The 14,147-nt window shown below is 38.7% G+C and overlaps 1 protein-coding gene across 1 annotated transcript in view; it reads right to left on the bottom strand.

Annotated features, from left to right (window-relative positions):
• The window catches only part of LOC118763689, a 36,228-nt gene that overhangs the window by 11,907 nt on the left and 10,174 nt on the right, over positions 1–14,147 (bottom strand). The window contains exon 2 of the mRNA XM_036503463.1: positions 7,640–7,705. Within this exon, the coding sequence (XP_036359356.1) occupies positions 7,640–7,705 (66 nt within the window). The remainder of the gene's footprint in view (positions 1–7,639; positions 7,706–14,147) is intronic.

The following is a 14,147-nucleotide window of genomic DNA, read 5'->3' on the forward strand; positions in this document are numbered from 1 at the left end:
TAAAAATCAGTGCATGCACAAGAACAACAGCAACGACAACAAACAAAACAGCTATGATAAAAACAGCGGTTGCAGTTATAAGAGTAGAATTTTTAACAATGACAACACCAATAGAAGCAACAACAGCACCAACAAGAACAGTTGCAGCAGCAGCCGTTCAAGAATTTGGACCTGGAGATCTCCATTTCCAGCGACTTCGAGGGTCACCTCCCAGTGGTGTCGGGCATCAACGAAGAGCCCTCGACTACAACAAGACGACCAAGGTCTTTTTTTCCCAAGGTCTGGGGTCTCCCGCCCCTAAGCCCTAGACCATCACCTAATCACCCTTACCCGTCTTGTTGCTTAAATACAAAAACAACAACAGCTGCAGCAGCAGATACAATGGCACGTCAAAAGAAAAGTTCACACAGAAGAATCCATTACTATCACAGCTACCACTATAGAAACAAGCCCTAGCAGCAGAACCATTCAAGAATTAATAATAACAGCCATAAGGAAAACGAAAGTAACAACAGCAGCAGTAGCAACAGCAACAACAGTAACGGAGAAAGCAATAAAATTGACAGAACACAAATGATTAGCAACCAAACGGCAACAATATCAGGGATTCTTTTACTGGAATAGTCTTCACAAAAGAATTGTACAGCATATATTTCTGGATTCTAGAAGAAAAGGGGCGAAATTACAAGATGCCATTCCGTTTAGGAAAATCGATGGGAAAAATACAAAGTTTAAACCCTACCCCCTCCAAAATCCTATTTAAAACCGATGCATTCGCAGTGCAACATTCAATGATCGTCCACCGAAGCGAGGACTTTGCTCTCTTCCCCACGTATTTGGGAAGAAGGGCGACAAAAATGACAGTACTGGTGTTCCACCAGAACTAAATCTTTGGTAGCTACTGGTATGCTTAGTGTTGGAGGAGAGCGAATCTTTACTGGATGTGAAGAGAGCGAGGTGAACAAATCGTGAACGTCTAGATGTAAATTCTGAACATCCAGCCGAATAGGATGTTTGTCATCAGGCGATGAGCGCTTGATGACATTCTAGCTGCCAGATGTCCAGTTTCCTCTTTGCTTCACCAAGACTGTAGCTCCTTCATGGATAAAAGCTGCAGGGTGACAAACCCAAGAGCGTTCATCGTTAAGGAATATCTACAAGTGGTACAGACTCTGCAGGACTGGTGATGACAGCATCAAGTTAGGGGATGACTAACCAGCCCTGTAGAGGGTGCTGGTAGCAGATAGATTGCCTGACCAGTGGAACAAGATCCTTCTACTAGAGCAATCGATAATTGAGGTAAGGCACAAAGGTCAAGTGGTAGACAATAACAGAGGTGATATAAGCATTCCTCTCCTCTGCTTGATCTTCACGATACATCTTTTTAGTCCATTTCGGAGTAAGACTCACCAAGCTATCAGTCCAATACCACACGATACTGTCGGGCGCATGAGTACTTTCATTTTGGTTACATTTCATACGTCATTTTGGTTACATCTCAATTTTTCCATCTTCCGCAGCAGTGGCTCAAGAATCAGTACGTACAGATAAGGAGAATGACTGAAGACAGACTAGTCGGATCATGCTATGCTAAATGCTTTCGAGAGGTGGCCGTTTACAACGGCCGTTGAACAGGTACCACAGTGTAGCCTCTAAACACGGGTCCGAAGGCGTCTGTTTTTCGAACGGCTTCTAAATAATGCTGATCAACCCTATCGGAAGCGTTCGACGGAGCCTAATTCAATGTTCCACCGAAGCAAATTTTTCCTTAGCCCTCTCTATGATGTATCACATAAAATAGATGTTGTCATGAATGAATCTATTCCGTTTCACTACAAGTGTCAACTATTTTGCTTACACCTTAGCCAAAAGCTTAAAGTCGGTGTTTAGCAAAGTTATGGGCCGAAAATTGTCTACTACGTAACCTTTGTCGGAATCCTTTTACAACAGTGTTACCATTGCCCGGTCCAGTATCTTTACAATTTTAGAATACATTCTTATAGAAATACTAGCACTTTGACCCGGCAGCGCTAGTTATATATAACATATATAATATACATAATATATACTATACATATATATACATATATAGATATATATATATATATATATATATAGTATATATATATAATATATATATATATATATATATATATATATGCATACATGTATATAATACATATAATATAATACACATATATATGCATACATATATGTATGGTATATATATATATATACATTTATATATACATATATATATACATACACATACATACATACACTTACATACATACATACCTACATACATACATAATACATATATATATATATATTATAATATATATATATATTATATATATATATATATATATATATATATATATAATATATATATATATATATATATATATATATATATATATGAGGAAAACCCGGCAAGGAATAGTTTATTGAGTTTCAACTGATTGATTGGCAATTTTGGAAACTCGAATCAAATTAAGATTTCTTGCACCAAAAAGATCACCCTGATAACCCTATGCCCCTGCAGCGTAGGTAGCAAATGATTCGATCTTAGGCTGAATGCAAACAAATAAAGTTTTTTTTTTTTCAGGAAGGGGTTATCTGAAGTGTAGTCTCTTTTAAACTGAACTTCATATCTAAGGAAGAAGTTAACACTGTTTTCCTATCGTTACAGAGAGTTTATTTCTTCCGACTCACAGCTGTCTTTCCATAGTTTTATAACACTTTCCAAAAGTTGTTCATCAGCATGTTTAGTGAGTTCGGTGTGCTTTTCCTCATCGATCGTTTTATATTTTTGTTCGTTATTCAATGCTCTGAGTTTGAGTAACTCAATCTCTATTTTCATCTTTTCTAGTGCTAATTTCTCCCTAAGTTTCCTTTGCTGTTCGGGGTCGTCTGGGATTGGTTTAATTTGAAGATTGTGTGGTGGAATTAAAGGTGTTGAGTTAATCCATTTTTCATATATTTCTGCCTTATTGTTATTTTTTATCATGTTCCAAAATGAAAATTTTCTAGCGTGAAGATTTTTGGACCAAATATGGCTAATCCGACTTTTAATTAAATGTGCTGACATTGGTATATTTTCGTTATAGTTTAGATATTTTGGTGATGATAATTTTTCAAAGTTATTTGTGAAAAATGTATGCAGTGTCGTGCATAATTTGTTCAAACTTTGACTAACCTGTTCTGTAGACTGTCTTCTTTGTTCAAATTCCGTTTCTTCCTAGGTACGGTAATTTAATTCATCTATTTTGTTAGAACAACTAAATTTGAGTTAATTTCTTTCAATTCTTTTAATATGTCCTCGTTGGTAATTTTATCCGATGAGTTTGTAGTAGGTTTTGATGGCATTTTCCGTTCCACGTGTGGTAAATAGTAGTAGTAACAGGAAAGCAGGAATTTCGATTATCCCCACGTGGTGAGTTGTAATATATATAAGAAATTAAAAAAGGAAAATACACACACTTTACATAGTTTTAATATAATTTTTAATATATCGACCGGTTTCGCTTTCGCTATTCATGATATTATGGTTTACTTATTTGAATATATATTTTCTTAAGAAGAAATTTTTGTCCATGTTGTGTGTGATGATAATTACGTATGAATTACTTCACAAGTAGAAAAATAAGGGGAGGTAATTGGTTATCGTTATTATTGTTATTGTTACAATATTGTTATTGTTATAATGTTGTTTATTTAATACACACACACATACACATACACACATACGCACACGCACACACATATATACGTGTACATACACATATATATTTGCATATTTATATATACATACACACATATTTATGTATGTTTATATATATCTAGAGACAGACAGACAGACAGACAGACAGACAGACAGACAGACAGACAGACAGACGATAGATAGATATAGATAGATAGATAGATAGATAGATAGATAGATAGATAGATAGATAGATAGATAGAAGTAGTAAATAGATAGATAGATAGATAGAGTAGATAGATTAATAGATAGATAGATAGATAGATAGATAGATAGATAGATAGTAGATAGATAGATAGATAGATAGATAGATAGATAGATAGATAGATAGATAGATAGATAGATAGATAGATAGAGATAGATAGATAGATAGATAGATAGTAGATAGATAGATATAATTTTAATAATTTGAGAAAACAAATTTCCAAATCAATCAGGTACAAGCCTTCCGTATAATATGCATCTACATATCGTACCTTGAGGTCTTATTTATCATATATTTACATATTTATCTATAAATATACAAAGTATATGATAAAAGTCAATATTAATTCAATTTTGGGGGATTAATCGATATGTGGATATCCTATTTCAGATAATACAAAAAATAACCTAATGAGTATATTTGGGAGTAAACTCATGGTATCAGTTTGCACATCACGAAATATTACTTAAAGGATATAACCAAAATTACCATCAGGGTATATATTATACTTCATTAATTATCTCCTACTTTAGTTAAAACTTAAATTTATTAAATATGAAGTAACTACACGTATTTCAGTATTGGAAGATTAAAATATATATATACATATACACAACTGTATACATATACATACATAAATACATATATGCAATCGTCAGATTTACAACTATTCCAACACATCTTCAGGTTCTTTTTCAAAATATTATATATCTAATTTTACATCCCTTTAAAAAATAAGCAATACAATTAAGCATTAAAGATTAAAAATTAAGAATTAAAATATTAAAAATAAAAATTATACTTTGTAATATTAAGGATTAAAATTTATAAATTATACATTATAAATATGAATTAGTATATATATATCAATCATGTAAAATCAAGTATATGTCAAATACAGAATATGAGATATAAAATTATTCATCAGAATAAAAATGTATGTTTAAATGTGATATATAGCAAGAAAAATTCAAATATATATCTTCCTTTTTTATTTTTGCTGGTACTAAAATAGTGATTGGAGGAAGAAAATAGCAGAGAACTATGGGTATTTATAGGGGATTAGTATCAAGTGGGGGTAATTACACTATACACAGTTTTAATTTTAAATTATCCTCTATTATTATTTTCAAATTTACCTATATAGGGAGATATATATAATTTGTTATATAATTTTAGTAATATTCAATTCATATATTTATTTAAATTATTGCATTATTCAATGTTTTCGTTTCGCTGTGTAGTTTAGTCTATGTTTGCAGTTTATGTTCAAGCTGTGGTCATGCGATGTGCGTAGCTCTGTGTTCTTTCTATTTTGTTATAATGTTGTTTGTTTAATACACTCACACACATATACATATATGTACATACATATAGGAGCACTCCGTCGGTTACGACGACGAAGGTCCCAGCTGATACGATCAACGGAACAGCCTGCTCATGAAATTAACGTGCAAGTGACTGAGCAATCCACAGACACGCGTAACCTTAACGTAGTTCTCAGGGAGATTCAGCGTGACACAAAGTGTGACAAGGCCAGCCCTTTGAAATACAGGTACTACTCATTTTTGCCAGCTGAGTGGACTGGAGCAACTTGAAATAAAGTGTCTTGCTCAAGGACACAACGCGTCGAACTCACGACCTTACAATCGCGAGCCGAATAGCCTAACCACTAAGCCACGCGCCTTCACATACATATATTTGCATATATATATTCATAGACACATATGTGTGTATGTATGGTTATTAAATATATATATATATATATATACAGAGAGAGAGAGAGAGTGAGCGAGAGACAGATAGATAGATAGATAGATAGATAGATAGATAGATAGATAGATAGATAGATAGATATATAGATAGATAGATAGATAGATAGATAGATAGATAGATAGATAGATAGATAGATAGATAGATAGATAGATAGATAGATAGATAGATAGATAGATAGATAAAACAGCAAATCTCGAAATTTAGTATGAACTAAATTTTGGTTAAAACTAAAACTGTAAGGGGGTCAATAGTGGGCTACGAAAAAAACTTGTTCTTTCTGTAGTGGTGAAACTTGTTCTTTCTCTAGCGGTAGCCGAGGAAAATGGTTTAATGTATTAGACGGCAGCACTTATAAAAAGCTATAGTTCATCTTACAGAAACAAATCTGATACTATGTTTTCAGAAGGAAAATGAAAGAAACATACTTCTGAAAAGACAAGACTACGAACTAAATTGTTTTGTAGAGAAAACGACCGTACGTAAGGAGTTGGTGACAGAAATGTCTCCTTTTTAACGCCGTACGGTCGCCCTAACAAAATAAGCCAAAATACACGGTATAAAAGAATAAGTGCCAAAAGGAATAATGAGGACGACAACCGTTCTACTGTTTGAGAGAGAAGACTTTATTTACAGATCTGTACAATAAGATTAAGTATGGGTGCTAGCAAAATGGAGTGTCTGTGTGCATGCGATAAGTGTTTGTGTCTGTGTGTTCGTGTGTGCGACAGAAGTACAAACAAGGTGTATGCGGGCAAAACAAAATACAAAGCATGGAAAAGAGTCTCTCGGGGTATTTTTGACAAGATGGAGTTAATTTACCAGCTCGTAGTAAGGTACATAATAACAGTTCGTTCTGTAACAGAATGTTGGGATCACAAGTGCAGATGCCGGTTGAATACATATCGTGTAGCGGTTGTGGCTTCAATGCTGTGCTAGGTTACATTGGTACAGAAGATCTCGCAGGTAATAATGGGCTGTTAACCTGGGTGAATATCACAACAGCGTGTAGGCTAAAACTATGCGAGTTGCTGTGTACGTATTTGTGTTGCTGGATATGAAGGCGACGGAGATGGAGAACGGTGACGGTTGAGATGATGACGTTGGCACTAGAGCAGGAGCATGGCTGGCTGGTCTGTCGCTGGAACTAGAACGGGCTGAATCGCTCTGTGGTCAGAGGTTAGTCCTGAGAAGGACTGGAACCTAAGACCGGTGTTTGTCGGAACATGGTTGAGTCGCTCTGTGGTCAGAGGTTAGTCCTGAGATGGACTGGAACCAAGGACGAGAAATAGTGATTTGCTGGCGCGTTTTATAACCTGAGGTGGGCTCCAGTGAGAACCCCAAAAGACTGTGTCATGAGACCTTATCCGAAGGCCGTGATTGGTTGGCTTACACAGGCGCGAAATAAGTCAAGAGACAAACTGCGCCACTGTCAACCAATCAGAGCAGCAGACACAACAGGGTCAAAATAGCCGAAGATGGTTGCTATCTAACACGAGATCATTTCTAATATATCTCTCAAACAGCGAGGATATCACCCAGCTACGCTACAGTTTTAAACTACTGACTCGAGTTTGGATCAAAACCGGTACCATGCACTTATACGAAAATAAAACATGACACGAGTGTAAAGCATTTTCAATACCTGCAGCTGAAAGCGGTAATAATAACCACAACAATATACGTACGCAAGCATGCATTCATGTATGTAGGTAGGTAGGTACATAGGTACGTACGTATGTACGTACGTAGGTAAGTATGTATGTATTATATATGTATGTAGGTAGGTAGGTAGGTAGGTAGGTAGGTAGGTATGTGACTTCGAAATTTCACTGGCATTGTGTACTGCTTTTTTTGTCCATTTATAACGAACTTTTATCAATATCATTTCTTACCTGTTCAATAGTAAAATTACCTGTACTTAGTCTCAAAAATTGCAATTTTTTCTCGGAAAAATCAGCCTGCAAGTGAAAAAAAAAGAGTAAACTACAGAAGTTTGTAAAAATACATAGATTTACCTGCCCAACTAGAATGGGAAAGCATGAGAGAGAGAGACAGAGATTGATAGATAGATAGATAGATAGATAGATAGATAGATAGATAGATAGATAGATAGATAGATAGATAGATAGATAGATAGATAGATAGATAAGTTTCTTTATTGGCCACACAGGGCTGCACACAGATGGGACAAGTTACAAGGTAGAGCTTTTCTTTTGGGGGATGAAGAGAACAAAAAACAAAAGAAAAAAAAGGGGGTGGCGTAGGTTTTCGATCAAGAGGGATCGTAAAAGGGAAGAAAAAAAAAGGAAAAGGAAAAGGAACAAAAGGAAAGAGAAATGAAAAAAGAAGAAAAAAGGGGACAAAAAAGGGGAAGAGGAAAAAAAACGATCAATAGGGATCGTGTATCACAGTGTTATGATATATGGTGTAAAGGGGAAAGCAAGTAAGGTTTATCCGTGGGAAGAAAAGCCTACGAAAAAGACCACGGTAACCTTGGTCAATATTGTTATATGTTACCACATTTGTTTGCAAGTGGGTAACCCTCTGTTTTCAATTTCTGGGTTCATAGGATTATGCTCAAGGTGGCTTCGTCATTCATACGTGCCATTCTTGCTACATTCACCCATCTTTTTTTAAAACATTCGCTAGACAAAACTTGCCTCTCTACTCTCACTTTCCTTTTCAAGTGGTACTTGAAGAAGTTGATGAGAGATTGACAGAGAGGAAAGTGTTTGTCTCCAATCCTTTCAGACGCGTCCACCAGATACATTCTTTCGCCATAGCCACAAGGATGATGAAAATAGCTCTTCCTTCCCGTTTGAAGGAAGGAGGCGTGACAATATTGACGATAGACTCAGCTGATAAACCGACTCGTCCCACACGTGACAGCAGTTGTTCGACACAAGCCCACAGGTCGGAAATTGTTGGACACTGCACGAGTGCGTGCAGAACGGCTTCGTCGCTCTGACCGCATCTCGGGCAGGTCGGCCCTGTGTTTCTCGAGCCGTGTCTGTAGAGCTTGTCCCGAACGGGTAGCGCTTCTCGGTAGCACTGCCAGGCCAGGGATCTCTGGAAGTTGTCCATGGGCCCTGGCCCGAAAGTCGTCCTGAACAGGCGGGTCAGGTACTCCTCGTCGACGTCCAGGTTCGCCCCGAGCTCGTCGTCGTACCTCCCCTCCACTAATTCCCTATAGAATGCTTTGGTTGTGTTGAAGTCACTCAAGGTCGACCCAGGACGGCAGAGTTGCTTGAGAGCAACGCGACACTCGCGGTGCCATTCGCCCTTCCTCGGCCTCTTTTTGATCCACGACTGCAGTTCGGTCATGGAGACGAGCTGCGGGAAAGCGTGCCTCACAAACGGCGACCACACCTGTTCACCGTCGTCTACATAGAGCCAGAGATGTCGCAGTCTCAGCGCGTGTCTGCGCATATCAACCACGGCATGCCCAGCCCTCCTTTTAACGGGTGTTGACAGCAAATGGATCGCCTGACCATCGGGACGCATCCTTTCCACAAGAAGCGAAGAGAATGCGTTGTAGTTTGGTGATTGTAGGGTCGGGACAAGGTACGACGGTCAGGCGGTAGTAGATGACGGACGCGATGTACGTGTTCGCCACCTCCGCCCGACCTTTTAGGGACAGTTTCCTCTCGGCCCATTGCCGGGCGAGAGTGACCACCCTACTCGTTATCTCGTTCCAGTTCTTCTCCACTTGGAGGTCCGGACCAAACCAGCCCCGAGCAACTCAACCGGGCCGTCGGTCCAGCGTCCCACGACGGAGGCGCTGGTGGACGGCATGGGCTTGCTTCTCCAGGTGCCTAGTCGCAAGCCCACTGACTTTTCCCGGTTGATTTTCGCTCCTGTCACCGTTTCGTAGTTTTTCAGTGTCTCGCCGACCTGCTCGATGTGCTCGTGGCTAGACACTATGACGGTGACGTCGTCCGCGATAGATAGATAGATAGATAGATAGATAGATAGATAGATAGATAGATAGATAGATAGATAGATAGATAGATATGTTTCTTTATTAGCCACACAGGGCTGCACACAGATAGAACAAATTACAAGGTAGAGCTTTTCTTTTGAAGGTATTAAAATAAAAAAAAAAAAAAAAAGGAAGGGGGAGGTTCGATCAAAAGGGATCGTAAAAGGAGAGAAAGAGGACAAAAATAAGGGGGTTTAAAAAAAAAAAAAAGGGGGGGGGAGAGGAAAAAAAAAATGATCAATAGGGATCGTTATCACAGAAATGTCAATATGAAGTGTAAAAGGGAGGACAGGTGAGGTTACCCGTGGAAAGAAAAGCCTGCGGAAAAGACCACGGTAACCTCGGTCAATGAAGTCACATTTTATATTTCTTTTTTTTTTTTTTTTTTTTTTTTGCAAATAAGCAACTCTCTGTTTTCGATTTCTGGGTTCATAGGACTATGCTCAAGGTGGCTTCGTCATTCATACGTGCCATTCTTGCTACATTCACCCATCTTTTTTTAAAACATTCGCTAGACAAAACTTGCCTCTCTACTCTCACTTTCCTTTTCAAGTGGTACTTGAAGAAGTTGATGAGAGATTGACCAGAGAGGAAAGTGTTTGTCTCCAATCCTTTCAGACGCGTCCACCAGATACATTCTTTCGCCATAGCCACAAGGATGATGAAAATAGCTCTTCCTTCCGTTTGAAGGAAGGAGGCGTGACAATATTGACGATAGACTCAGCTGATAACCGACTCGTCCCACACGTGACAGCAGTTGTTTCGACATAAGCCCACAGGTCGGAAATTGTTGGACACTGAACGAGTGCGTGCAGAACGGTTTCGTCGCTCTGACCGCATCTCGGGCAGGTCGGCCCGTGTTTCTCGAGCCGTGTCTGTAGAGCTTATCGAACGGGTAGCGCTTCTCGGTAGCACTGCCAGGCCAGGGATCTCTGGAGTTGTCCATGGGCCCTGGCCCGAAAGTCGTCCCGAACAGGCGGGTCAGGTACTCCTCGTCGACGTCCAGGTTCGCCCCGAGCTCGTCGTCGTACCTCCCCTCCACTAAACCCCTATAGAATGCTTTGGTTGTGTTGAAGTCACTTAAGGTCGACCCAGGACGGCAGAGTTGCTTGAGAGCAACGCGACACTCGCGGTGCCATTCGCCCTTCCTCGGCCTCTTTTTGATCCACGGCTGCAGTTCGGTCATGGAGACGAGCTGCGGGAAAGCGTGCCTCACAACGGCGACCACACCTGTTCACCGTCGTCTACATAGAGCCAGAGATGTCGCAGTCTCAGCGCGTGTCTGCGCATCATCAACCACGGCATGCCCAGCCCTCCTTTTACGGGTGTTGACAGCAAATGGATCGCCTGACCATCGGGACGCATCCTTTCCACAAGAAGCGAAAGAGGATGCGTTGTAGTTTGGTGATGGTAGGGTCGGGACAAGGTACGACGGTCAGGCGGTAGTAGATGACGGACGCGATGTACGTGTTCGCCACCTCCGCTCGACCTTTTAGGGACAGTTTCCTCTCGGCCCATTGCCGGGCGAGAGTGACCACCCTACTCGTTATCTCGTTCCAGTTCTTCTCCACTTGGAGGTCCGGACCAAACCAGACCCCGAGCAACTCAACCGGGCCGTCGGTCCAGCGTCCCACGACGGAGGCGCTGGTGGACGGCATGGGCTTGCTTCTCCAGGTGCCTAGTCGCAGATAGATTTGGTTGATTGATTGACTGATTGATTGATTGATTGATTGATTGATACATAGATAGATTTGGTTGATTGATTGATAGATAGGTAGATGGATAGATAGATAGACAGACAGACAGACAGACAGTTAGATTAATTGATTGATCAATTGATTGATTGATTGATTGATTGTTTGATTGATTGATAGATTTATGGATTGATTGATTGATAGATAGAATAATTGTTTGATTGATTGATAGATAGAATAATTGTTTAATTGATTGATAGATAGAATGATAGATAAGTTTTTTTATTCGCCACACAGGGCTGCACACAGATGGGACAAGTTACAAGGTAGAGCTTTTCTTTTTGGGGATTAAAAAAAAAAAAAGGGGGTGGCGTAGGTTTTCGATCAAGAGGGATCGTAAAAGGGAAGAAAAGAACAAAAAAAAAATAAATAAAATAAAAAATTAAAAAGAAAAATAAAAAAAAGAAAAGGAAAAGGAACAAAAGAAAAGTGAAATGAAAAAAGAAGAAAAAAGGGGAAAAAAGGGGAAGAGGAAGATAGATAGATAGATAGATAGATAGATAGATAGATAGATAGATAGATAGATAGATAGATAGACAGATAGTTATGAATAAGTAAAAAAAAACACGAAGGAAACACATTTAAGGTCGAGTTTTAAGTATTTGATAACGAGCTCATTTATCTCCATGTTACTTAAATTTTTCTAGCTGCAAATACGCTTGTATATCCTCAGCTGCATCGAGAAGGAGTATATGTGAGTGTAAGTGTATCTGTATGTGGTGATGGCGGGGGGCGAGGTAAATATCATTAATATTAGATATAAAAATAAAGTTAAATCTGAAAGAAAAAACAGTGGGTTCCACCACAAATTCTTTCTAATGTGTTTGTAATATATATTAGTATAGTTTTCATGAAGCATTGGCTAACATACATAAATGCTTTGAATAAATTTTTTAATATTTAAAATATCTAAAACACACGCACACACACAAATATATATTTAAACAGGGTCTCCCAAAATTACGGTAACCAATTATTTTCAATTTTACCAAAGTAATATTCTATTTCGGGCCCGAGAGTTGCAATGCAACGGTAAAGGAAACACAATTATAACACTACGACATTTATTCGATATCACTACGTCTGTTTCGAATTACAGCCATCGATTCTGCAAAACAATAGCATGCAGCGTGTGAAGCATTCGCACCTAGACTTAAGACTTACGGCAAAGAAATGTCCACCATCATCACTAATACAAAGAGAGAATTATGACTCTGCAGTTCCTGAAAAACATTTTCCAGCTGATTTTCAGTAGCACCTTCACATCAGTAATTCTTGCTTTCCAGTCTTCTAAAGATCGAGGTTTAGTTGAACGAACACTGCTTTTCACAAGTCTCCATAAAAAGAAATCCAATGAATTCAAATCTGATGAACGTGGAGGCTAAAATCCATCTGTTAGTGAATTTCTCATTGAGAAACTACCCAACTTGCAGAGCAAAGTGACAAGGTGCACGATCTTGTTGAAAAGCCGTATTCCCTATCGGTTCTAATTGTTCGAGTTTAGGGATGAAGTAATTTTGTAGCATTGCACAATGACTTTATGGACACTCTATTTTATATATATATATATATATATAATATATATATGTAACATATGATATAATTATAAACGACAAATTTTAGCCATTTGTCCGCAGACTGAAGAAGTGGTGAACAACCTTAATCGATTTTTGAACCTTGAGATTTACAGAAAAACAAAAGACGAAGACAGGTGTATGAACAACAAGTAGGTCTATTAGTTTGACGCTCAGGAAAGTGAGAAAGTCTTTTACCTTTCGACCCTACGCTCTTCAATATGTATATGCATATAAGCACACACACCATCACACACACATACTGTACATATTGATACCTAATGTAGAAAATATATATAATTATATGGTGATGTATTGATAGAGTGGCTTAAGTATTGGATAGACTGTTTTGCTATTTTTGTTCAGGTTTTCTGTACCTTGAATTCAAATCCGTCCAATATATTTAGCGACCCTTTTGAGGTTAGAGTTTCAGACCTAGAACCGATACATCTTTCCTCACCTTCTTTCCCGCCCTCTTATACCCCCTCTAACCTCTCTCCCTCATTTTCTCTCTCTCCTTCTCTCTCAGTGTGTCTCTCTCTCTCTCCCTCTCTCTTCCTCTCAAAGAAACTGGTTATATTGAAACCGGAAGCCTAGTACTTATTCTATCGGTCTCTTTTGCCGAACCGCTAAGCTACAGGGACGTAAACACATCACCATCGGTTGTCAAGCGATGGTGGGAGTAATAATACTTACATGCATATGTATGTGTGTATGTATGTATGTATATATATATATATATATATATGTGTGTGTATATATATATACGACAGGCTTCTTTCAGTTTCCGTCAACCAAATCTACTCACAAGTCTTTTGTCGGCCCGAGGCTATAGTAGAAGACACTTGCCCAAAGTGCTACACAGTGGGACTGAACCCGTAACCATGTGGTTGGGAAGCAAGCGTTTTACAACATAGCCACTCCTTTGCCAAGAACAAAAAGCGAATATATAGTGTGTGTTTATTTGGCAAAACAAAAATAAATCACCAGGTCCAGAAGTGGCTGCATGATAAGAAGCTTGCTTCCCAGCCACATGGTTCCTGGTTCAGTCTCACTGCATGGCACCTCGGGCCAACCAAAGCCTTATAAG

This window comes from Octopus sinensis, linkage group LG1 (assembly GCF_006345805.1).
Source record: "Octopus sinensis linkage group LG1, ASM634580v1, whole genome shotgun sequence".
Classification (NCBI taxonomy): Eukaryota; Metazoa; Mollusca; class Cephalopoda; order Octopoda; family Octopodidae; genus Octopus; species Octopus sinensis.